General features: G+C 44.0%; 1 protein-coding gene across 1 annotated transcript in view; it reads right to left on the bottom strand.

Annotated features, from left to right (window-relative positions):
* Positions 1-8,500: 8,500 nt before the first annotated feature.
* The window catches only part of HKDC1 (hexokinase domain containing 1), a 41,386-nt gene continuing 22,636 nt past the window's right edge, over positions 8,501-27,250 (bottom strand). Inside the window, exons 9-18 of the mRNA XM_043926914.1 lie at positions 26,577-26,810; positions 25,233-25,537; positions 23,525-23,670; positions 23,310-23,429; positions 17,897-17,992; positions 17,620-17,719; positions 16,173-16,356; positions 13,906-14,061; positions 13,038-13,271; positions 8,501-9,405 (exon numbers count right to left, since the gene is read on the bottom strand). Coding sequence (XP_043782849.1) covers positions 9,258-9,405; positions 13,038-13,271; positions 13,906-14,061; positions 16,173-16,356; positions 17,620-17,719; positions 17,897-17,992; positions 23,310-23,429; positions 23,525-23,670; positions 25,233-25,537; positions 26,577-26,810 — 1,723 coding nt within the window. The 3' untranslated portion in view covers positions 8,501-9,257. The remainder of the gene's footprint in view (positions 9,406-13,037; positions 13,272-13,905; positions 14,062-16,172; positions 16,357-17,619; positions 17,720-17,896; positions 17,993-23,309; positions 23,430-23,524; positions 23,671-25,232; positions 25,538-26,576; positions 26,811-27,250) is intronic.

Raw genomic sequence — 27,250 nt, 5'->3', positions numbered from 1 at the left:
GAAAGTGGGAAGAATCCATAAAACATGTAGCCAGCAGAGCCTATGGAGAAAGATGGCTGGTGAGAAATTCTCTGGGGCAGAGATGGTGATAGAACTTTGATATTCATATTTAATTTTTTTCCTGGGATTTCCCTGGTGGTCCTGTGGTTAGGACTCAGTGCTCTTGCTGCCAGGGTCAGGGTTCAGTCCCTGGTCAGGGAACTAAGATCCTGCAAGCTGTGTGTTATAGCCAAATAATTAATTAATTAGTTCAGTTCAGTCCAGTCACTCAGTCGTGTCCAACTCTTTGCAACCCCATGGATTGCAGCATGCCAGTCCTCCCTGTCCATCACCAACTTCCAGACTTTACTCAAACTCATGTCCATCGAGTCAGTGAGGTCATCCAACCATCTCATCCTCTGTCATCCCCTTCTCCTCCTGCCTTCAATCTTTCCCAGCATCAGGGTCTTTTCCAATGAGTCAGTTCTTTGAATTAGGGAGCTAAAGTACTGGAGTTTCAGCTTCAACATTAGTCCTTCCAATGAATAGTCAGGACTGATTTCCTTTAGGATTGAGTAGTTGGATCTCCTTGCAGTCCAAGGGACTCTCTTCAACACCACAGTTCAAATGCATCAATTCTTCGGTGCTCAGTTTTCTTTATAGTCCAACTCTCACATCCATACATGACTACTGGAAAAACCATAGCTTCGATTAGATGGACCTTTGTTGGGAAAGTAATGTCTCTGCTTTTTAATATTCTGTCTAGGTTGGTCATAACTTTTCTTCCAAGGAGCATGCATCTTTTAATTTCATGGCTGCAGTCACCATCTGCAGTTATTTTGGAGCCCAAAAAAATAAAGTCTGTCGCTGTTTCCATTATTTCCCCATCTATTTGCCATGAAGTGATGGGACCAGATGCCATGATCTTAGTTTTCTGAATGTTCAGTTTTAAGCCAATTCTTTCACTCTCCTCTTTCACTTTCTCCAAGAGGCTCTTTAGTTCTTCACTTTCTGCCATAAGGGTGGTGTCATCTGCATATCTGAGATTATTGATTTTTCCCAGTGATCTTGATTCCATCTTGTGCTTCATCCAGTCTGGCATTTTGCATGATGTACTCTGCATATAAGTTAAATAAGCAGGGTGACAATATACAACCTTGATGTACTCCTTTCCCGATTTGGAACCAGTCTGTTGTTCCATGTCCAGTTCTAACTGTTGCTTCCTGACCTGCATACAGATTTCTCAGGAGGCAGGTTAGGTGGTCTGGTATTCCCATCTCTTTAAAAATTTTCCACAGTTTGTTGTGATCCACACAGTCAAAGGCTTTGGTGTAGTCAACAAAGCAGAAGTCGATGTTTTTCTGGAACTCTCTTGCTTTTTCAATGATCCAGCAGATGTTGGCAACTTGATCTCTGGTTCCTCTGCCTTTTCTAAATCCAGCTTGAACATCTGGAAGTTCATGGTTCACATACTATTGAAGCCTGGCTTGAAGAATTTTGAGCATCACTTAGCAAAGTGATGCTAGCAAGCATGTGAGATGAGTGCAATTGTATGGTAGTTTGAACATTCTTTTCTTGAAGAGATCTCTAGTCTTTCCAATTCTATTATTTTCCTCTCTTTCTTTGCACTGATCATTGAGGAAGGCTTTCTTGTCTCTCCTTACTATTCTTTGGAACTCTGCATTCAAATGCATTCAAACTCTGTATTCTCCTTGGCCTTTAGCTTCTCTTCTTTTCTCAGCTATTTGTAATGCCTCCTCAGACAACCATTTTGCCTTTTTGCATTTCTTTTTCTTGGGGATGGTCTTGATCACTGCCTCCTGTACAATGTCATGAACCTCTGTCCATAGTTCTTCAGGCACTCTCTCTATCAGATCTAATCCCTTGAATCTATTTGTCACTTCCACTGTATAATCGTAAGGGATTTGACTTAGGTCATACCTGAATGGTCTAGAGGTTTTCCCTAGACCTAGTGGTTTTCTTCAATTTCAGTCTGAATTTGACAATAAGGAGTTCATGTTCTGAGCCACAGTCAGCTCCTGGTCTTGTTTTTGCTGTCTGTATAGTGCTTCTCCAAAGAATATAATCAATCTGATTTTGGTATTGATCATCTGGTCATGTCCATGTGTAGAGTCTTCTCTTGTGTTGTTGGAGGATGGTGTTTGCTATGACCAGTGCGTTCTTCTCTTGGCAAAACTGTTAGCCTTTGACATGCTTTGTTTTGTACTCCAAGGCCAAATTTGCCTGTTACTCCAGGTAGCTCTTGACTTCCTACTTTTGCATTATATAATGAAAACAATGTCTTTTTTGGGTGTTAGTTCTAAAAGCTCTTGTAAGTCTTCATAGAACCATTCAACTTCAGCTTCTTCAGCATTACTGGTTGGGGCATAGACTTGGATTACTATGATATTGAATGGTTTGCCTTGGAAACAAACAGAGATCATTCTGTCATTTTTGAGATTGCATCCAAGTACTGCATTTTGGACTCTTTTGTTGACTATGATGGCTATTTCATTTCATCTATGGGATTCTTGCCCATAGTTCAGTTCATTTGCTCAGTCCTGTCCAACTCTTTGCGACCCCATGGACTGCAGCAAACCAGGCCTCCCTGTCCATCACCAACTCCTGGAGTTTACTCAAACTCATGTCCATTGAGTTGGTGATGCCATCCAACCATCTCATCCTTTGTCATCCCCTTCTCCTCCTGCCCTCAATCTTTCCCAGCATCAGGGTCTTTTCAAATGAGTCAGCTATTTGCATCAGGTGGCCAAAGTACTGGAGTTTGAGCTTCAACATAAGTCCCTCCAATGAACACCCAGGACTGATCTCCTTCAGAATGGACTGGTTGGATCTCCTTGCAGTCCAAGGGACTCACAAGTCTTCTCCAACACCACTGTTCAAAAGCATCAATTCTTCAGCACTCAGCTTTCTTTACAGTCCAACTCTCACATCCATACATGACTACTGGAAAAACGATAGTCTTGACTAGATGGACCTTTGTTGGCAAAGTAATGTCTCTGCTTTTTAGTATGCTGTCTATGTTGGTCATAACTTTCCTTCCAAGGAGCAAGCATCTTTTAATTTCATGGTTGCAGTCACCATCTGCAGTGATTTTGGAGCCCCCCAAAATAAAGTCAGCCACTGTTTCCACTGTCTCCTTATCTATTTGCCACGAAGTGATGGGACCGGATGCCATGATCTTAATGATCATCTGAGTTAAATTCGCCTATTCCAGTCCATTTTAGTTCACTGATTCCTAAAATGTCGATGTTCACTCTTGCCATCTCCTGTTTGACCACTTCCAATTTGCTTTAATTCATGGACTTAACATTCCAGGTTCCTATGCAACGTTGTTTTTTACAGCATCGGACTTTACTTCTATCACCAGTCATATCCACAACTGGGTGTTGTTTTTGCTTTGGCTCCATCTCTTCATTCTTTCTGGAGTTATTTCTCCACTGATCTCCTGTAGCATATTTGGGAACTACCGACCTGGGGAGTTAATCTTTCAGTGTCCTATCTTTTTTGCCTTTTCATGCTGTTCATGGGGTTCTCAAGCAAGAATACTGAAGTGGTTTGCCATTCCCTTCTCCAGTGGAGCATGTTTTGTCAGAACTCTCCAGCATGATCCATCCGTCTTGGGTGGCCCTACATGGCATGGCTCATAGTTTCATTGAGTTAGACAAGGCTATGGTCCATGTGACCAATTTAGTTAGTTTTCTGTGATTGTGGTTTTCACTGTCTTCCCTCTGATGGAGAAGGATAGGAGGTTCATAGGAAGCTTCCTGATGGGAGAGACTGACTGAGGGGGAAACTGGGTCTTGTTCTGAGGGGTGGGGCCATGCTCAGTAAATCTTTAATCCAATTTTCTTTTGATGGGCGAGGCTGTGTTCCCTCCCTGTTGTTTGACCCAAGGCCAAACTGTGATGGAGGTAATGAAGATGATGGAAACTTCTTTCAAAATGTCCCATGCATGCACTGCTGCACTCAGTGCCCCCAACACTGCAGCAGGCCATCGTCGACCCACGCCTCTGCGGGAGACTCCTGGACACTCACACGCAAGTCTGAGTCAGTCTCTTGTGGGGTCACTGCTCCTTTCTCCTGGGTCCTAGTGCACACAAGGTTCTGTTTGTGCCCTCCAAGAGTCTGTTTACCCAGTCCTGTGTGAGTTCTGGCAGCTCTATGGTGGGGTTAATGGCGACCTCCTCCAAGAGGGCTTATGCCATAACCAGGTCTGCTGCACCCAGAGTCCCTGCCCCTGTGGCAGGCCACTGCTGACCTGTACCTTTGCAGAGGACACTCAAACACAGTTCTGGCTCAGTCTCTGTGGGGTCTCTGGGTCCTGGTGGGCACAAGGTTTGTTTGAGCCCTCCTGGCATCTCTGGTGGGTAAGGGGTTTGATTCTAAATGGGATTTCACCCCTCCTGTCTTGCTGGGGCTCCTCCTTTGCCCTTGGATGTGGGGTATCTTTTTTTTGTGGGACCCAACATTCTCCAGTCGATGGTTGTTCAGCAGCAAGTTGTAGTTTTGGAGTTCTTGCAGGAGAAAATGAGCACATGTCCTTCTATTATGCCATCTTATGCCATCAATTAATTGTTTCCTATTCTGTGATGGAGTCCCCCTCCACAGTCCCCAAATGTTTAGCTAAGTGTGTTCCAGTCACTGGCCTTGAGTTAATGGTGTTTTGGGGAATCAAAAAAGGACAGACCCACAGATCAGGCAAAACAAGCAGAGAGGCAGCAGCTGTAGGAATTGTGAGATCAGCTGAGATGAGTGGGAAGCAACTGGAGGCAGGAATTAGAGAAGTAATGGGAAGATATAAGCATTCCTTTTAGGAACTGCTGAAATACTAGGGCTGGGGGACAGAGCTTTCTGCAGTATCTAGAAATAAGTATGGAGAAATAAGCCATTTCATTCAAGTATTAAAGGAAACTGTGACTGACTCCAGGGACTAGTGAACTTGGGAATATCCAGTTAAACTTAGAACATACCTTGTGAAAGGCCACTTGAGACCATGTGAGCTAACACACAGGTGACTCGATAGGAACTGGGTCACATACAGATCATGACGTGAACTGCAGACCTTGCAGTTGTCCCTTGTGCTGTTAATCCATCCCTGCTCTTGAGGTCAACCCCTCAAGCCATTCTGATTCCCAAGGTTGTCAATAACCTACCTTTCTTCCTATCTCTCTCTCCTTCTCATTAGAAAAACAAAAAATGAAAGAAAAAAAACTGGAAGAGTTTTTGTATTTTCACTTTCTCCCCAGCTTCATTCCTTCCCTGACTGGAACAGAAAATAACCCAACTCTTTTACTTTAATCACCTCTTACTTCACCCTAAATATGAGCTACCAGATTCCTCTATTATTTATTTTCCAACTTCTCCCAAGTCCCCTGCTTTCTGTAATAAAATATAGTTCACTCGGAATTTCAACTGTGAAATGGCAAGAGAGGGAATAACAAGGCAGTAGAGATGGAAGGAAGGGGTTGTGAGAAATGCATTTGCTTCAGTTGCCAGTCATTAGCCATTTATATGTCTAGACAATGGGCTTGGAAGGACCTTAATGCTGACATTTGAGTTGATCACACCACTGGTAAGATGCCCATAACAACCATGACGACCATAACACAACCACCTCACATGTGTACAAATGGCTTATAGCTTATCCACAAGTCCACATGTTCAGCTTGCGTTGCTCACACAACTGTGTTAGGCTGTTATATTATTCTCCTTTCTCACATGAGGAAGTTGAAGCTCGGGAAGTTTAAATAGCATGTCTAGTTCTTCTGAATTCAAACCATACTGCCTCTTTGCCATCTAATATGCTATCCCTAAGTAAGCACCAGTTCTATTTTGATCAGAGATTATTAACCTGGACCCCATGGTGAAGGGTGGGGGGTGGAGGGTGCAATGACTCTCAAAGCAAGGAGTTCATAAACTTCTTTGGGAAAGGGTTTCAACTTTATTTTAATCATTTCTAATTAAAATTTAGCCTTTCCTTCCATTACAAATATGAGCAACAGCTGCACCTGTAACTTTCTCTCCAGTGAAAACCATGGAAATTTTCATTTACAAGCTATTGTTGCAAATGTCTCAAAATACTGTTTACACTCATCAGGAAGACTATGATTGTTATTAGGTTTGTCATAGAATGCATTAACAATAAGCACGTCTATTAATACACTGCCAATGTAATATTCTAATAACTCTAATTCACTACCACTGACTTCCTTTGTAATCCTAGGTATTTAATGCATTTAAAAACATTCTGAGAAAGGACCCATAGATTTCTCATGATTGCCAAAGGGGTTTATGGTCACGTTCACACACATGCATGCACACACACAGACTGAGTTCCTGATCTAAAGGATGCAGCACATGGTCATGAATTGCATGTTCACCTTGTTCCTGTTTACCCTATTGTATCATATATATTTATATACCTTTCCTTCCCTGGTAGCCTGTGAGTCCTCACGAAGCAGGAATGGTACCTTATATTCATTGGCTCCTCAGTGCCTAGAACAGGGCTCAACATTTGTTGAGCTATCATTTATAGAGTATTTTGTGTAAGGCTCAAGTCCCATTGGGTGGGGTAGAAGAATGGAGTGATTCAAAGGAGAGCAAAAATTCATTCACATGCTTGTTTGAGCATTCATTCATTTGTTCGTTTAGAGAACTGTCCAGTGGTACTCAATGCCAGCCACTGGGGTAGGCTCTGGGGACAACAGGAAAAATGAAACCCAACTGCTTATTCTCATGGAGCACCCATTCCGTCTGATGGAGAGGAGAGAAAACAAGATTTCTGAAGAGAGAGAGTGGGAATGATCCCATTTGTTCTGGGGCCATAGTCACGGGGAAACTCTAGTTCTTACACTTATATTCATCAGTTGTTTCTGGACAAAAAGTGACTGGGAGAGTCACCACAGAAGTAGAAAACGTAGACAACAATGCCTGTTCTAAGAGGACAAGCCTGTGGGATGTGCGTGAGGACAGTTTACCTTGTTGTGTGGTTGCTGGTCCTGCCTAGTAAACTGTGAGAAGTTAGCCCTCCATTGCCCCGGGTGTTTCTGGGGCTGGCCAGTCCAAAGACGGCAAAAAGGGTATCTGCCCTCTCTGCAGTTCCGTTTTGGTTCAAGGATTCTATGATGCTATCAGTAGTTAGAATGTTGCCTAGATACCTTGGGGCTTCTCTTTCTTGCAAGAAACCAACCCGAGAGACAAGTAGGCCAGGTGACTTCGAACCTGCCAAACATGTGCTGAAAGACCAGGTGGTGGGAGAAGGTGGTGGTACAGATCCCTGAATCTCTGGGCCAGGTCATCCATCCAGGCAGGATGGCAAAGGGAGAGACCCCAGCAGAATCAGGAGAGAAAGGGACTTGGAGCTGGGGGTATCTTAGGAATAGCAGAACTGGGAAAAGGATAATAAGGACAACAAGGTCTGGGGCTAACTAAGCAAAATCTGTTAAGGTGAAACATTTCCCCAAGGAGGCATAACCTCAACATGCAAAAAGATAATTTAACAAACCCACACAACATCCTTGAAGAGAGGTATAATGCCAATGCAAAAAAAAAAAAAAAAGTTCATTTTCATAAATCTAAAACCTGTCCACAACAGTATCTCCATACCTATTTCATAAATGTGTGAAAAAATATTTCCTAGGGAACTCCCTCATCTGTCCCCAAGCCTCAACTGAACTCTCTCTTACCCTCCCTCCAGCCTCCTCCGTTCTATCTGTTTGAATGTCCTGCTTTAGCAAATGGAGACAATTAGCACCATTAAGTACATGAAATAAATCAACCTGCATGGTCTGGAATATCAAATATCATTCTATTCAGTTTGTTACCCATGATAATGGCCTACACTTATTCTAAGAAAAATTTCTTGGAAGACTTTATTTCAATCATGCCTCTATCTAGGAAATATTTAATAGGAATGGCACAGTGCTGGGTTCACTGGGCCAGAACAAAAATGTATCTAACAAAGCACTTACAATCTACCAGGCCTGATAAGAAATGTGTACAGATAACTCTGTGATAAGGTAGAAGGTTACAGGTGGTTTAGAGAATGGGAGCGGGGAATTAAATGAATAGAAAGAAAAAGAGAGAGGACATCCAGTGGGAAAAAGGTCAAGGACAGGCCAATTCCTCTTAGTTCTGGAGGGTAGAATAGACAGATGGGGCATGTAGGAGGGGCCGAGTTCCAGAGAGGTAGGGGTCAGTTTGGAAGATGAAAGTTCTTCTGGTCAACTCCTGCTTTTCCAAAGCAAGAGCTGTAGGATCATGTGGTAAACGCCCTGGTCACAGGAAGTATTCATTCAAATCAAATTCAGATAATTTGTTGAAGATATTATAGAAAATAGTCCATATATTTTCTCCTTGTTGGTAAGAGGTTTAAACTAGAGAGTTTAAACCACAACTTCTGACTCTATGTGTCTCTTCTTCCACCAACAGAGCATGGAGTCCCCAAGGAATGAAATCATTTCATTCCCAGATGAAATATTAAAACTTCATTCAAAGATTCTTGGGAAATCAAATATTTTTTTATTTACTGGATTTCATATACCTGATAGTCCTTTATAAAGCTATCATTAGCAGTGGCACAAACCACCTGTAAAATGACTAACAGGTGCCCCGAACAGCACCCTCCTTGTCACTCACATGTATTGAGAAACAAATCCTACAGGGCGCTGATATAACTCACTTTAAGCGTGAAGAGTTTCCTGAGATCCCTGGCAATCAACGTTTCTTCCTGGGACTGAATACTCCAAAGTTTTTGTTCTCACTTCATGCTTGAAGTCAACATGACAAGTCAGAGTAGATCTCCAGGTGATTACATAAGCCTCTATACCTCTGAAATGTGCATTCCCAGTAGATGGCCCAATCTGCTACAAGCCATGACTGAAGCATTCCCATAAGGAAGTCAGCCAGCCAGGCCACCTGGGCAGATTGTGTGTTTGCTTCCAAGTCCAGCAGTCACAGGACCCTAAGCCACAGAAAATTAACAGCTGAATTGAGAAATTTGCTGAAACGGAATCTCTCGGGACCAGTGCTTTGGTTTTACAAGTTGGCCCATCTTTGGTACAAAGATGGCAAATAGAGAGTCATTTAATGCCGTTGAAAGCCAGTAACAAAATCCTAAGAGTACCCAAGAACCTGGGGTTCTCTTTTGGCCATCCAGAAGGTGAAGCCAGCCAGAAGCTTGCATGTTGGTCTTGACATCTGCCAGAGGAAAGGCTGGTCAGTAGCCAAAGAACACCAGGCCCAACCCCAGGGGCTTCCTAGTGCTCCCTTTGTGCCTGCTGTAGCCTCTTGGCCACAGCAGTGATCAGAGCTGCTCCCTTTCCACTCCCATCTTCTGACAGCATGAACATCACATCACACTGAGGAGCTAGTTCTTTCACAGTTTCCCGCAGTATCCGAGAAAAGCTATAGAAAAAGAGAAAGGGAAAACATCATTGGCACTTAGTTGTAGCATGTATCAGTAGTTCATGCCTTTTTATGAGTAATGTTTCATTGTACAGATGTGCCACATTTTGTTCATCCATTCGTCTGTTGATGGTGAGACTGTAAACTTGCATAGCCATTATAGAAAACAGTATGGAGGGTCTTCAAAAATTTAAAAGTAGAACCAGCACATGATCCGCTAATTCCACTTCTGGGTATTCAACCAAAGAAAACAAAACACTAAATAGAAAAGATACATGTATCCCTATGGTCATTGCAGCATTATTTACAACAGCCAAAATATGAAAGCAACCCAATTGTCCATCAATAGATGAATGGATAAAGAAATATGATACATACACACACACACATACACACAACGGTATATTAGTTATAAAAAGGATGATATCTTGCCATTTGCAAAAAGATGAAAGGATCTAGAGGGAATTACGCTAAGTGAAGTAAGTCAAACAAAGAAAGACATACAGCATGATTTCACTTATATGTGAAAAAACAAAACAAAACAGAAACAGAGTTACAGATACAGAGAACAAACCACTGGTGGTCGTCAGAAGGGAGGGGACTAGAGGATCAGGCAAAACAGGTAAAGGGGATTAAGAGGTACAAACTTTCAGTTATAAAATAAGTAAGTCAGTGGGATATAATATACAGCATAGAAAATATAGTCAATAATATTGCAGTAACTTTATACAGTGACAGGTGGTTACTAGACTTATGGTGGTGATCAATTTGCAATGTATATAAATATCAAATAATTATGTTGTATACCTAAAACTAATATAATATTGCATGTCAACTATACTTCAGTTAGACAAAAAGATGGTAAATTGTTCCCTTAACAACCTTAAGCCTTTCAATCCACTAGTATATTTTTCCAATTATTTAGGTCTTTCTTAATTTCAACAATGTTTTGTAGTTTTCAGTGTACAAGTCTTATACCTCTTTGGTTAATTTATTGTTAAGTATTTTATTCTTTTTGATGCTATTTCAATGGAATTGTTTTCTTAACTTCATTTTCAGATTATTCATTGTTAATGCATAGAAATGCAGTTGATTTTTGTATACTGATCTTACATCCTGAAACTTGACTGAATTTGTTTCTTAGTTCCAATAGTTTTTTGTGGATTCCTTAGGATTTCTATATACAAAATCATGTCATCTGCAAATAAAGATAGTTGTAGTTTTGCTTTTCCAATATGGATGCCTTTTAGTTCTTTTTCTTGCCTAACTGCCTGTCTAGACTTACACTTGATTCTCCCTTTGAGGTCACATAATTTTTTGACCTGGATCCTATAAGCCTCTCCCTTAAATAAAGACTTGACTGAGAGACAAAAACCACACAATCATCTGTAGGCAGTGTTAGAAACAGTACAAGGTTGAAGAACAGTGGCAAGAGTGGACATCCTTGTCTTGTTCCTAACTTTAAGGTGAAATCATCCATCCAGTGCTTCCCAGTAAGTATGGCATCAGCTGTGGGTTTTTCACAGATGCTTTTATCAGGTTGAAGGAGTTCCTTTATTCTTAGTTTGTTGAGTGCTCTTATCATAAAAGGTGCTCCGTTCAGTCGCTCAGTCGTGTCCGACTCTTTGTGACCCCATGGACTGCAGCAAACCAGGCTTCCCTGTCCATCACTAACTCCCGGAGTTTACTCAAACTTATGTCCATTGAGTCAGTGATGGCATCCAGCTATCCCATCCTCTGCCGTCCCCTTCTCTTTCTGCCCTCAATCTTTCCCAGCATCAGGGTCTTTTCAAATGAGTCAGCTCTTCGCATCAGGTGGCCAAAGTACTGGAGTTTCAGCTTTAGCATCAGTCCTTCCAATGAACACCCAGGACTGATCTCCTTTAGGATGGACTGGTTGGATCTCCTTGCAGTCCAAGGGACTCTCAAGAGTCTTATCCAACACCACAGTTTAAAAGCATCAATTCTTCAGCACTCAGCTTTCTTAATAGTCCAACTCTCACATCCATATATGACTATTGGAAAAACCATAGCTTTGACTAGACAGACCTTTGTTGGCAAAATAATGTCTCTGCTTTATAATATGATGTCTAAGTTGGTCATAACTTTTCTTCCAAGGAGCAAACGTCTTTTAATTTCATGGCTGCAGTCACCATCTGCAGTGATTTTGGAGCCCAAAAAAATAAAGTCTCTCACTGTTTCCACTGTTTCCCCATCTATTTGCCATTAAGTGATGGGACCAGATGCCATGATCTTAGTTTTCTGAATATTGAGCTTTAAGCCAACTTTTTCACTCTCCTCTTTTACTTTCATCAAGAGGTTCTTTAGTTCTTCTTTGCTTTCTGCCATAAGTGTGGTGTCATCTGCATATCTGAGGTTATTGATATTTCTCCCAGCAATCTTGATTCCAACTGGTGCTTCATCCAGCCCAGCATTTCTCATGATGTACTCTGCATATGAGTCAAATAAGCAGGGTGACAATATACAGCCTTGACATACTCCTTTTCCTATTTGGAACCAGTCTGTTGTGCTAGATTTTATCAAAAGTTTTGTCTGCACCTATTGAAATGATTATATGGTTTTTGTCCTTTGTTCAGGTGTTGGTTCAAAGGAAGAGGCTTGCAGGAATCACAGCAAAAATCTGTGACCTCAAAGGAAGACTCAAGAAAAGAAATCAGTCAGTTATCCTGGATAATTAGTCAGCATCATAGGAAGGGCTAAGCATCAAGGATTACAGTAATAATATGTTTATCTATATATTTCAGCATGATTAGAAATTTTTACAAGCTGGCTAAAACCTTTCTTCATCTACCAAGGTAAAATGTGAAACATTAAATAAAAATAAAAGCTGCCATCATTGCCATCTTTGTAATATGTCACATAGTCTACAGACACTATTTAACTGAATTCTCCTGACAACCTATGAGGTAGGTACAATTTTTATCACCCTTTTACAGATAAAGAACTAGCGTCAAAGAGGGTAAGAAACTGGCCTTGGGCCTCCCAGCTTCTAAGCAGTGGAGCCAGGATTCAAATTCACTCTTCATCCTTCTGCCTGCTGATTCTGAGCTCATACTTGACACACTCTCTGTTATGTGGAAAATACTCAGTTCTCATTGCTCCCTGTGAGGTCAGTTTGGACTGTGTTAATGATAACCACCTGTATTTACTGCGTGTGTGCTAAGGTGTTTCAGTCATGTCTGACTCTTTGTGATGCTATGGACTGCAGCCTGCCAGGCTCCTCCGTCCATGGGATTCTCCAGGAAAGAATACTGGAGTGGACAAGAATACTACAGGCAAGAATACTTGCCGTGCCCTCCTCCAGGGATCTTTCTGACCCACAAATCGAACCTATGTCTCTTATGTCTCCTGCATTGGCAGGCGGGTTCCACTAGCACCACCCGAGGACAGTGTAAAACACTTCACATGTATGAACTCACCCAGTCCTCATGCAGGCCCCTGATGTAGAGGTTATTTCTGCCTGCCTGATACAGATGAGGAGCCTGGGGTTTGGGGAGGGTGGTGAACACTCCCACATCATAGCACTAGGAAGCAGAGCCACTTTGTCTGTCAGCCCCAAAGGGGTCCACAGTCAGCCTCAGCCCCCAGCCCTGAGTCTCCGGAGTACTCACTGCGGGTGCAGCTTGTACAGGGTGCCGTCCACACCCACGGTGATCCTCATGTGCTCAAGTCCCTGGTCTTCCCTCCTCTTCTCCACGATGGCAGCCAGGCCAGCACCATAAAGCTGGGCCGCCCGCCGGGACACAGCACCGCACACCTCCTTCACCACGATGCTATCCTCACACGTGCTGTCCAGGCCGAGCTGCTGCAGGATCCTCCTGACCTGGAGGAGGGCCAGCCGGTCGCTGCCAGCAAGCAGAGCAGGATGTCAAGACCTATTGCTGGAGCCCTGGAACCTGCTCCCCAGGTCTCACAGCCCCCCATCTCCTGCCTGAGCAGGAGAAGAAATGGTCCCAGCAGAGGCAAGGTTGGAGCAGGATGCCTTAGAAGCTGAGATTCTAGAAGGTCTGTCACCCCCAGAAAGTCCCATCATCTTTAAAGTATTAGCACATCATCTTTTCAGAATCAAAAGAGGATCATTTTTTTATTATTTATTTGGCTGCACCAGGTTTTAGTTGCAGCATGGGGGATCTATTTTCCTGACCAGGGATGGAACCCAGGCTCCTTGCACTGGGAGCACAGAGGCTTAGCCACCAGATCACCAGGGAAGTCCCAGAAGAGGATCATTTTTTAACCTAACCTAACTCTTCCATAACCATTTAGGAATCTAGGGGTCCAGACAAGCTTCTGGCTCCTCAGCTGGGTGCTGTAGTACTGATGTAGCTGGAGAGTGGGAGCAGCCCCAGGAAGCAACCCTCTGCCCAGCCAGGCCCTTACTCTCTATTTTTAAATTTCAAATCTGCTGGAGCCTGGTAATACAGCAGCATGTCCCAATATAGGACCTTTTACATCAAGCAGGTGAAATTGACCACGAGTCACCTTTCAATCTGAGACAAGAACTTGGTTTCAAAGATGCCCCTGGTCCGGAGACGTTCTGAAATCTGGCCGCGGAAGAGGAGACCCTGCTTGGTCAAGTCGATCAGGATCTGCCGCACAATCTCCCCCAGGTACATCCCACTGGTCATTTTCTCGTATCTGTTGAGAGAAAGAGAGACAAGGTTGGTGAGAGCAGGGAAATCAGTGCTGGTGAGCGGTTCCCAAGAGGATCACACGTCAGAGCATGGAAGGCGTGCCACTGGCATCCACTAGCTGCCTGGGTCACAGTGGGGTGGAGCGGGCAGCAGGCCCAGAGAAGTGCATGCAAGAGACAGTATAATGTGGGAAGGCCAGGCTTTGGAGACACGTTGAGCAGAAGCCAAGTTCCAGCTCTGCCACACATTAGCTGCATGACCTGAGTAAGGACTATAAGCCATCATCTATGAAACAGGGAGCAAATCACTGACCCCACAAGGCTGTTGGGAAGCACACATCTGGTGCACAGTAGACCCGAAGCTAAAATAAGTCCCTTTTCTAGCCCCAAAGCTAGTTTACCTTGGCTTTGTATTTGAAGAAATCTCCACTAGAGCTTCTGCTCCATGAGATAACACATTTGAACTGCATACACACACCATGCTTGGTTCAAAATGTTAGCTCCCTTCCTTCTTCCTACCAGGCTGTGAGCTCCATGATGGAAGGTACAAGAGAAAAAGAAGCTCTACAATCAACAGGCACTGACCAGGCACTCTGCCCAGGTATGTGTGACAGTATTAATAACAATGAGGTGCAGCTGGACTCCCACTGCCTGCAGGGTCAAATGAAAATCCGAGTGTGCCTGAGACTTACATGCTGGACTTGCGTTCTCTTAACTGCTCAGGATTTCATCAGTCTAAGGAACCAACACTTAGACACACAATGGGGACAGCAAAGTAAATCCAAGTATGTTGCCCCCTAACACTCTTCACTCCAGAAATGAGAACCTCCAACGGATTCAGACACAAAACTTGGATGCCCCAACTTGGAATTCAGGTCCCTTGTGATTTTGGCCCCTGGTTCAGCTGGGCTTACGGTAACTCACCCACCTCCCAGCTACAAAGATTAGTGCCAAAGGAAGATGTGGGACCACCAGGGCTGGTCTTGGGCTTGTCAAGCCTCTTCTGACTGAGTGTTCTCAGTTGAATAGTCAGCAAGGCGTCTGAGACCCAGGCATCCCATCACATTTCCTAGCTCAACTTTTCCACTTGGATATTTTCTCACAGTAAATCTATATCCTTATTTTATTTTATATAGAAAGACACTGAGCTTAGTCGTGACAAAGACCACATGGTCTGAGAGTAAAACATTTACTCTCTGATCCTTTACAGAAAAAGTATGCCAACCCTTACAGAAATAGATGGGCCCAGGCTAATAATCAGTTCCCCCCATGCTAGCTCTACCCCTTTCTCTCCGACTAAAGAAGCTATATGAGAATGCAAATGAAAATGTACTCTGTTTTCTGTTTATTTTTTTAACCATTCATTGTTGTCAGTATTTTTAGTATGGTTAGCAATTGGAATAACCCTTACAAGTGATTGTGACCCATGCTGGGACATGACGTCATGGCTGAGAACCAGGATTCCCATCCTTCACTTGCAGTTACTTACCCAACCCCAGAACCACAGAGGTCAGCAATCTGGCAGCCTGCTCTTGAAGGATTGAGGATGTTGACCTCTAAACAAGACTTACTAGAAACCCATCTTGAGAGGCCCACCATGCCCTTGCTGTGTGACATCAAGGCCACAGTGAATAGACTTCCTGACAACCTCGGCCTCATTTCCAAAGCCACCTCTAGACCTTATGGTAACGTTATGGTAATTAGAAAAAGGCACACTTTCTGTTTGTTGGAAACTTTTCATAACATTTTGCTGCTTCTGTGTCCGTGCTCTAGTTGTGTCAGACTCTTTGTGACCCCAGGGGCTGTAACCTGTCAGGTTCCTCTGTCCATGGGATTTCCCAGGCAAGAATACTGGAGTGAGTTGCCATTTCCTTCTCTAGGGAATCTTCCTGACCCAGGGGTAGAACCTGTGTCTCTTGCGTCTCTTGCATTGCACGAGGATTCTTTACCACTGGGCCACCTTTGCTTTTATTCAAATTAGACACTTCACTGACATCTGACAAAGAGTTGTCATAAATATACAAACTATACACATATCTGTAATATGGAAAGGGCACCCCCATAGATCTGCTGAAGTTGGACAACTTACAGAAATGTACAAACACCCTCTTCTCACCTCTGTTTGCCAGGATTCAAGGACCCCTCATCCACCTCCTTGTCATATTGGGTCTGGATATCATCTAGGCAGCCATTATCTCCAAATCCTCCCCACTCGGTATTAATGCACATCTTCCCTTCATCCCCTTCCACCAGTTCAATGTTTCTCATTTCCTCCATGTAGCACATGTTGCTGCCTGTTCCTAGAAGGAATCATGAAGGGACTTTAGCCTTCAGAAGACACCACTAGGTCTTAAAGAGCCAGCAGGGTACAGTAGATAGGAATTTAGGTTTGGAGTCAGATACAACTGGGTGTGGACTTCAGCTTTATATTTATAGTTGGGTGACTACAGGCAAGTATTTCATCTTTCATAGATCCAATTTCTTCATCTGTAAAAAGGAACTAACACCTGTCTTATAGATTTGTTATCAAGAAAAAAATGAGATGATGTCTGTAAGTTTCCTCCACATAGAATTTGTACCTGTGATACCATTATCCTCCTCCTCACCCTCCTCATTATTGATAAGCCATAGGCACACAAAGTGAGCTCCAAGTAGTCACAGAGTTAGCAGAGCTGGCAGGGACCATGAGGAACCATCTAGTCTTGGATAAGCAGACACTTGGTATCTGAACACCACCCTCTTCTACTTTGTCCATGACCTGGTCTCAGAGCTATTCTCAAGACAACAGTCCAGGCAATTATCATCTTCAGTCAAACAAATCTCACCTCTTTGACCTCCCAGATCTAGCCCAACCCTTCCCGTGGATGAGGAAGCTCAAGTCCAGACAGAATAAGCAACCTGCCCAAGGTCACAAAGCAGGTGAAGTTTAGAGTGAGATGAAACCTCTCCTTGGCACTGAAGACATCTCAATATATCCCCATCTCCATGTGCTATGTACTACTTACACTCAGGAAACCCAGACAACCAGCTGGAACAACTTTCTCAGATTCTGGGATTACTTAACCAGTGTCTGTCACTCGGAATGCCCACTGCCCCTGTCTCCATCTGTTCAAATGCACCTGTCCCCTCACCACTTACAGTCATCCCTCTGGAATCTACTTAATCACTGCCAGACTTTTCCAGAAGACTCCTAAAATGCCTATATCATACCTTGGAGCTCTCTCAGCTCCAGGCCAACCAACATGATCCAACTGTGGTCTCCCTCCACCCAGTAAAATCTGCCCCAAGGCCCAAATGTGAAAGTTCCCTCTTTCCAAGTTATTCTTCTTCCTCAACTGAAAAGACAATCTTGGCTTAGAACCCTTAGGGGAAAAGATATTAAGTAAAGACTTGGGAATTAGGAGACCTGAAATCCCAATGTTAACTTCATCTCAGCCATGGACAAAGCTGGCTTCAGAGCCCCTATGTAAAGGAACAATGGCCCCCTGCCCCTCAGTATGTTAAAAGGTAACTTCCAAAAGATCAGATGGGAGCAGGCCAATGGGACATGCCTGATCACTCACCTGCAATCAGGCCAACCTCACAATTACGATCTTCATAGCCACAGGTCATCATGGTCCCCACTGTGTCATTCACAACTGCAACTATGTCCAGGTCAAATTCCTGCAAAGGAAGAGAGCTCTACTGTAAGTAGGATGGGCAGGCCAAACAGTCTCAACGAGGGGCACATCAGACTGAGGTGGGCAGAGGCCAGAGTCGCAGGGCTGGTGTCTGATGACACAGCACGGGGGCCTTGGGGAAGGGACAAGGTCAGGTATGCACTTCAACACCATATCATACATTTCTCCTCTTGATGGCCTCCCTGAGCATATCCACCACATCTTCCCCTTCACAGTCAGTAGCTTTGAAGCCTTTGGTCCACTCAATGAGCGTTCCCTGAAAGAAAGGAAGGCAAATTCACTTGAGCAATAGTTTGCTGGAACCACTGCACAACCTCAGCATCAAATAGATGCAGGGGACTACAGCTAACTGCTGGCCAAATGCTTTTCACTGTGCTTCCATCTGGATCCCTAACACTGGACCCAGAGGCACCATGAAGCATGACGCTCAGACAAGGTCTACTGCTGAGTGGAATAATTGCAGAAATTTACATCAACTCACGTTCCCTGGCCATGCCTGCACAGAACAAAGACCACTGCTGATTTATCCAATCAATCACATCGTCATGATCAAAGATAAAGCTACAAAATGTTCATCAAAGCATGGTTTCACAGGAAAAATGGGTGGCTAAGGCAGCAAAGAATCTGCCTGCAATGCAAGAGATGTGGGTTTGATCCCTGGGTTGGGAGAATCCCCTGGAGAAGGGAATGGCTACCCACTCCAGTATACTTGCCTGGAAAATTCCATGGACAGAAGAGCCCGGTGGACTGCAGTTCATGGGGTCGCAAAGAGTCAGACACAACTGAGTAAATAACACACACACGCACACATTCTGTCTTTCCAACAATATGGATCTATCATTGTATATCAATATAGGAAATGCTCTAGAGCCACAAAAACATAAAACTTTTAGAGAATGTTAGCCGTTAGAGGAAGATGTTTACCATACACTGTTAGGTGAACTCACATTGAACAAATACAGATGTGAACTATTCTGTTATTCTTTTAAAAACCACACACACACTCAAATTTGGAAAAAGGTCTGGAACAATGCATACACCAGAGGGTTGACAGTGGTTCTCTTTAGATGTAAGATTACAGGTACCTTTCAGTCTCTCCTTTTTGCTTGTCCGTATTTTCTAATTTTCCTAAAATCAATATGTCTAACTTTTTATAATACCAAGAAGAAGTATATCTAATTTTTAAAAAGATGGTTACACTGTTGGCCAGAAGCAAGAGGTATCTAGCCTCAAACTCCATAGTCTAGAGCTGAGGGTGGGTGAGTGCAGGGAAAGCTGGGGTGTCCAGGCCAGGAGAGTGGCTGGGGTAGGAGAGATGGCCAGAAACTCTAATGGCAGCACCCCCAACCCCAGGGCATGAGTGGCCACCTCACCCTGAGGCCCTCAGCTCTGGGCTCCCCCCTTCTCTCCATAGTCCTTGGGAAGCTGGGCTTCCTTGCTCCTTTCCTGGTGAATATATGTAGAACCTCAGAGATTCAACCCCAGTTGAAAAATCTTTCTCATTAGTTGCAATTATACCAAATCATATTTTTTAAAAGTTTCTCTTTTTTGAAAAACTATTGGTTACCAAAATGAAGAGGGGTGAGGAGAGGGGCAAAATAGGTAAAAGGGATTTAAAGATATAAATTTCTAGGCATAAAATAAATAAGTTACAAGGATGCAATGTACAGCAAGAGAATATAGTCAGTATTTTACAATAATTTTGTATAGAATACAACCTATAAAAATATCAAACTATTATGTTATATACCTGAAACTAGTATAGTATTGTAAATCAACTACATTTCAATTATTTTTAAAGAAAGTTTTTTTTTTTTTTTTCACCTCAGCCATTGGTGTCTTTGCTCCAAGCTCTCCATTGGTCTCCCTTCCTTCTTAGTCATGTCTTCATGAACCTGTCAGAACTGCTGGGAGGGAGGCCTGGAGGCCCAGTGGCCCAAATCAGGAGGAGCAGCTGTGTACTGGTGCCTGTGGACCACTCAGGACCATGGACAGCTGCACGCGGCTTTCCCCTCCCCACCCCCAACTTCCATTCCCGTGTATATTCATTTTTAACGGCAGCAGTAATACAAGAATGCATTACCTTTGCAAAAACTCAGTGCTATTGACAACAACAAAGTCTCCTTTAACTCCCCATCCTCCTAAATATGGGAGGTAACCTCTATTATCAGCCCGATAATGAATCCTTACAGATTTTTTTTTTCTCTATTTATGTGCGCTTTCAAATTCATATTGTGTGTGGACTACTGCAATTTGTCTTTATCCATAAACTGTAGCCCACCAGGCTCCTCTGTCCATGGGATTTCCCAGGTAAGAATACTGGAGTGGGTTGCCATTTCCTTCTCCAGGGGATCTTCCCGACCCAGGGATCGAAACCATGTCTCCTGTGTCTCCTGCATTGTCAGGCAGATTCTTTCCTTTGAGCCACCTATGAAGCCCTTGTTTTTCTCACTCAGTAATATATCTTTTATACCATTGCTGGTCAGTTAACATGGAAAATACTCCTCAAGTATAACTGCACAGAAATTTTAAAATCCACAAAACATACCTATTTTAATCCCTATTTTTCAAGTAAGGAAGTAAAAGGTGCAGAGAGGTTAAGTAATTCACCCAAGGTCATACAGCCAGTAAGTGTGGAGAAGCCAAGATGCAAATTGAGGCAATCTGGTTCCAGACCCATGCTCTCAAACCATTGCACTCTGCTGGCCTCCTGACTGGGTAGGTAATGTCTGTGAAGCATTTAGTACAGCACCAGGCACCAAACAAGCACTATGTATGTGTTTGCTAAATAAAAATCCAGTCATCTCATGTGAGTGATATACTATATTTAGTCATTTTTCATTTTAGGGGAAATGAAAATTTATTTCCATTTTTTATTTAGTCATTTTCCATTGCCAGGCATTTGGGTTATTTCTAATTTTTCATTATTAAAAAGTGATGGTGTAGTGAACATCCTTGTTCATTAATCTTGAGAAATGGATCTTATGGCTCTTAGCATTCTAGCATTTTTAATTTTGAGAGATCTAGCCATATTACCAGATAATTTCACCTTCTGAACCCCTCTTCCTGTTCTCTGAATGATTAGGAGTGAGAGGTAAGCCTGGTGAGTGGGTTTTCATGGCATTCTCAGAGCCCTGGAGAGTTCTGTTTCAGTTCTGGTTTTGCGACTGCTGTTTAGATGAGACTGTATGCCTCAATTTCCTCATATGAAAAGCAGGATATGCCATATGACCCAGCAATCCCACTTCTGGGCATACACACTGAGGAAACCAGATCTGAAAGAGACACGTGCACCCCAATGTTCATCGCAGCACTGTTTATAATAGCCAGGACATGGAAGCAACCTAGATGCCCATCAGCAGATGAATGGATAAGGAAGCTGTGGTACACATACACCATGGAATATTACACAGCCGTTAAAAAGAATTCATTTGAATCAGTCCTAATGAGATGGATGAAACTGGAGCCCCTTATACAGAGTGAAGTAAGCCAGAAAGATAAAGAACATTACAGCATACTAACACATATATATGGAATTTAGAAAGATGGTAACGATAACCCTATATGCAAAACAGAAAAAGAGACACAGAAATACAGAACAGACTTTTGAACTCTGTGGGAGAAGGTGAGGGTGGGATATTTCAAAAGAACAGCATGTATACTATCTATGGTGAAACAGATCACCAGCCCAGGTGGGATGCATGAGACAAGTGCTCGGGCCTGGTGCACTGGGAAGACCCAGAGGAATCGGGTGGAGAGGGAGGTGGGAGGGGGGATCGGGATGGGGAATACGTGTAAATCTATGGCTGATTCATATCAATGTATGACAAAACCCACTGAAATGTTGTGAAGTAATTAGCCTCCAACTAATAAAAAAAAATAAAAATAAAAAAACAGGAAGAAAATCCAAAAAAGACGGGATATATGTATATATATAGCTGATTCACTTTGCTATACAGAAGAAATGAACACACCATTGTAAAGCAACTATACTCCAATAAAATTTTTCTTTAAATTTATTTCTTAAAAAAAAAAAAAAGAAAAACAGGATAGAAAATAAAATGCACAGAACAAGGGTAGGTACTATTTCTTGATTTTTTGGTCTTAATTACATATATATGTGTAAGTATACTGGGTATTACGGCCGAAATGGTCCAAAAACACTGGGTTCCAGGTCCTGAGGGCAAAGTGCAAGAACCTGGGCTCTCAGGTCGGTGTCCTGGACTGACCCCTCCACCACTGTTTATAGACACGGTAACCTGGACGACTTAACTTCTCTGTGCCTCTGCTTTTCTTAACTACAAAATGGTGATTGAAAATAGCATGTAAACATACAATAAAATATCACTCAACTTTAAAAAAGGAATGGAATTCTATGTGAATCACCCTTGAGAACATTATGCTAAATGAAACGAGCCAGTCACAAAATGACAAACACTGTTAGGATTCTACTTAGATGAGGTGCCTAAGATAGTCAAATTCATAGAGACAGAAAGTAAAATAAAGGCTGTCAGGGTCTGGGAGAAGGGCAAATGGAGAGAGATTGTTTAATGAGTATAGAGTTTCAGTGTGGGAAGATGGAAGACTTCAGAAGATGGATAGTGGTGGTAGTTCACAATGATGTGATGTACTTAATGCCACAGCACAGCTGTACTTTTTAAACGTACCAGTGTATACTTAAAAACAAGATACACTTAAAAACAGTCAAAGTGGTAAATGTTATATAAATTTTACCACAATAAAAGATGATAAAATAAACAAAACAAAAATAATGTGTACATCATGGAGACACTGACTGGATCAGACAAAGTCTTAAATCTTTGGTGACATTCTTATCATTGCCATGAGCTCTCTGCCTGACTTGCTGTGCTGACCAGGGTTCTCTCTGAAAATTGAAAGTGGTGTTCTGCTTTTACACCAGATCAGATAGCTTGATTGACATAAGCCTGTTAGAGAGCAAGAGGGTACTCTGTTCTCCTTGAGCAGGTGAATGGTGCTTTTATCCATGAAAAGTCATATGATATGTGCTTTTAAATTATTATGAACAATTTATTAAAATTATCATCCATGAAGTTCTTCAGTGTCAACAAAATATGTGTCAATGTGATCAATGTCTCCTGAGAGTCTAATATCAGGAAAGAAATGCATTTCTTCAGAAGCACTGGTGAGCTTTTGTTCATCAGACAATAAAAGCCTTACCACCTACTGTGTTTCCCTGTTTACACTGACCACCCAGGAAGACACACGCAATATTACAGATTAAGAGTTATAACTTGCCTTAACTGATCATTACCTCTTATCTCTTGATAATATGACTTGACCTCTCTTTTAACAGTAATTTTATCCACGTGTCCTTTTATACAACCCGAAAGCATTTTGCAAACTTCAGTCCATAAAACAGTAATAGTGAAAATGGAACACAGTAAATAGAAGAAATTAAATAGTCTAAATTCTTGATCATGTCTCCCCAGCTGCCCTGAACCTGAGACCCCTAAACAAAGTGAACGGTGACTCAGAGCTGCCTTGAGACGCCCCAGGTGCAGGAGGGAGGCCCTCCAGGCTGACCGTGGTACCTTGTCAATGCTCGTCTGCCTGCAGGGAAAGGAGAACGTGAAGCCCAAAGGCAGCTGGGCTCCCTTGAGGCCCATGTAGTCCAGGAAGTCGGCGATGCACTGCACGATGTGGTCAAACAGCTGCAGGGAGAGAGCAGCAGTCACGCTGGACCTGCACTGTCCGGGGTGGATGGCAGGCTGGCCCCTCGGAGGGTGAGCCCCCGGCCGGCATTTACCTCCTCGCCCGTGCCCTGCATGATCTCCAGGGGGATGGCGAAGATCTTGTTGTACATCCGCACTGACCGTCGTCCACTTCTGATCTTTACCAGGAGGACCCGGAAGTTGGTTCCCCCCAGATCCAGGGCGAGGAACTTTCCTTTCTCTGTGGTAGAGGAAGCGAGGGTGGCATCCCACCAGCATGCACTGAGCAGGGCCTCGTGTGCAGGCATTGGGAGGAAGAAGAGATGCCGAAAGAGAACAGCCCTAGGGCTTGTTGGCCTGAGGTTCAGGGGCCACAGGGGCGTGGTGGTCAGCAAGCATGGTGTCAGAGCCCTGGGCAGGCATCCTGAGCCCATCTGAGGCCAGCTTGCTTTCCTTGGTGTCTGCTAACGGCCACTAACTATATTTGTGTTCAAGGAACCTCTGAGGGTGAATCCAGGTCAGGCTACCTGACTACATTGGACTCAGGAAGGTGCTTCCATTCTGTCTGTAGGGCCTAGAGAAACTGCTCATCCCAAGCATGAAATGATTCTCTGTCCCACTCTTCCCATCCCTGGATTCCCACACCCCCACCAGACTGACAAGAAACCATATCAAGTCCAAACCCATTACCGCCTCTTGCTTCTCTGACATCTCAGAGCATCATAGTCTGTTCTGTGTGATCCCTCCCCTCGCTGACTGCCTCATTCACTCTGTTACAATCACACTGGTCATTTTGCTGTTCCTTGAATTTGCCAAAGCCCTCACCCCCGGCCAGCTCTCTTACCCCTGACTCTGCTCTATTTGTCTTCATAGCCCTGTTATGACATGGCTTCATCTGGTGTTTGTTCGTTTACTGTCAGCCCAACAGAACAAAGGCTCCATAAAGGTAGGGACTGTGTTTTCTTTACTGCTCTGCCACTGTGCCTACAACAGAGCCTGACCTATAGCAAGTACTTAATGAAATTTTGAGGAATGGAGGCAAAAGGAAAAAAGAGATGAAAGAATGAATAATTGAATAGTGTTTTTTCCTGCTCTCATTTTCTCCCCCCAAAGACTCAAAGGATACTGGCTCTGGAAAAGATCTTTGTTGTTGAGAGATTCTAAGTCCAGCTGTATAACCTTAAGTATGTCACCTAACTTCTCTGAGTCTCAGTTTTGGCATCCATAAAATGGGAATCATTCTCTCTTTACATAACATACAGAGTGGTTATGAGCATAAAATGAAATTAAAGAGTCAAAAGCAAATTAAAGAGATGAAGCATTTTACAAAGATCATTATATCTTGGTGAGATTCATGAGATGCAAAGAGGTGGAATTACTTGTCTAAAGAACTGACTTCACTCTTGTGTAGCTCCTGTCAGCTGAGCACAGAGGACCAGGAAAAGGATCAAGTATCAGAAAAGTCAGGGGCAGAAAATGAAGAGAGGGAAGAGAAAGAGAGCCAAGCCCCAGGAGAGAAGAAAGCCAGAAGAAAGGGCAGAAGACAAGCCAGACATGCCACAGTGTCCAGATGGTAGCTCCTGGGGACAGCGTCTGGGTCTTCACACACATGGAACCTAACTTAGGTATTCTTCACTGCCAGTGCCCTGGATCAACCAAAGAACACATTCAGCAGAGTACTCTCCCTCCCTCCATTATAGACATGAACCCAAGGCTCTTGAAACAAAGATCCTAACTGGGTTTAAGGAGCTTGGATGGAGCTCTGGGTGGCCCATCAGAGAAGGGAGTGGCGCAGGGCCCCACCTGTGCCATCCGGCATCCCACAGACGTAGGTGGGCAGCATCTTGACTGTGGCCAGTGGGTGGGTATCCTTCTTCAGCCCATACTCGAACTCAACCCGCATCTTGTTCTGAATGCCCACCAGTTGCTCTTGGGTCAGCCGGAACAGAGCCAGCACCTTGTCAATCTGCTTCCGCTGGGCCTGCACGCGGGAGGCTACTGCGGTCACCATGGCGGCGCCCTTGGTGCTGCCGCTCTCGGACAGCAGGAAGCGGACGTCACAGTTCGGGACCAGTTTCCTCACCACCTTGTGCAGGCGTTTCGGGTACCTGAAGGCAGGGGTGATGGCAAAATATGTAAAAACCGTAAAGGCCCGGGCCCAGTCAACAGAAACAGATACAGGTGGAGCAGTGGGACAGCATCCTGGGGAGCCCTGCTGGGCCAAGGCTCACCCCTTTAGTTGCTGGATGGAGGGAGACGATGGGGGTGCCTAGCGTAGGGTCCAGATCATCTGAGGGAGTGGAAGGGACCCTTGGAAGCCTCAAAGAAGTGGTTATTTTATCACTAACATTACAACTAGTAGAGCATATCCACACATAATATATGGACTCCCCTGGTGACTCAGCAGTAAAGAATCTGCCTGCAATGCAGGAGCTGCAGGAGACGCAGGTTCGATTCCCAGGTCATGAAGATGCCCTTGAGGAGGGCATGGCAACCCACTCCAGTATTCTTGCCTGGAGAATCCCATGGACAGGGGAGCCTGGTGGGCTACAGTCCATAGGGTCGCAAAGAGTCAGACACAACTGAAGCAACTTGGCATGCATACACTCATAATATGTTGATTGAACATCATCTCTGCCCATAGGGAAAGGTTTTTTTCCCCAGCCCTTCCCAGGTCTACACGCCTGACTTTCAATTACACCTCTGTTAGTCAGAGGGGCTTGCATTCTCCCTTCTTCTGTGTTTTCCTACCAGTATCCTTCATGTGAACATGGCAACCTCTGCCATCCAGATATTTCCCCATTTATAACTGGACATATCTTACTTTCCTATCTTAACATAGTGAGTATTCAATAATAATAGATAGATGAATATAGGGATAGATAGATAGATAAGCACATGGATGGATGGCCTTGCTAGTCAGACTATTGACTTTAGCAAAACATTCCTTTAAGAATGAGCCCCTAAAGCAGCCCTGCCAGCTAGATGAATGTAATCTCTAAATTCACCCTTTGCTGTATAATCTCAGAACCATAGAATATGGTTGGTTCTGGCAACCCAGAGAAGCAGCATAGTTTAGAAAGAAAACTGGACTCTGCTCCAGGGGCGATTGCTTGTGGAGGGTGTGGGCCAGCGGCCAGCACTCACTGGGGGTGGATCTTGTAGAGTGTGCCGTCCATGCCCACCGTGGTCCGGAGCCGTACCAGCTTCTTGTTCTCCCGGAGGCGTGTCAGGATGGCTGCCAGGGCGGCTGCGCAGAGATTTGCTGAGCGGAAGGAGACGATGGTGCAGACGTGCTGGACCGCAATGCAATCTGCATCCGAAGGTTCCAGGCCCAGATCTGTCAGGATCTCTCTCGTATTGGCTAGGCCTTCTTTGTACCTGGCCAGGGAACAGGAATGAGAGGACCACACTGTCCCATCTCATGGGAAGCCCCCTCAGAGAGAGTGTTCCCACCTCTCGGGACTGTGAACATAAACAGGCTGGCACATCATCATATAATAATAATGATGACTTCAACAATGATCATGGCGGCCACCACTTATTGCTCACGTGCCAGGTGCTCGTCCAAGGACTTGACATGTGTTAACTCAGTCCTCACAACAAACCTGGGGGGAGGACCGTCATTATCCTACTGTGCAGAAGAGGGATCTGAAGCACAGACAGGGTAGGTAACCTGTCCATAGGCACACAGCTGGTGAGTGCAAGGGTCAAGATTTGAACTCAGGCAGTTACATTAAGGAGTCCACCCTCTTAAGCACCCTGTACTGCACTGCCTTCCATAGAAACTCAGTCCCTGCCAAGCTCTGCATAAACACAGA

The sequence above is a fragment of the Cervus elaphus genome, chromosome 15 (genome assembly GCF_910594005.1).
Source record: "Cervus elaphus chromosome 15, mCerEla1.1, whole genome shotgun sequence".
NCBI classification, from domain to species: Eukaryota; Metazoa; Chordata; class Mammalia; order Artiodactyla; family Cervidae; genus Cervus; species Cervus elaphus.
Note: the sequence above shows the minus strand (reverse complement) of the source record. Positions and strands in the feature narration are given on the sequence as shown.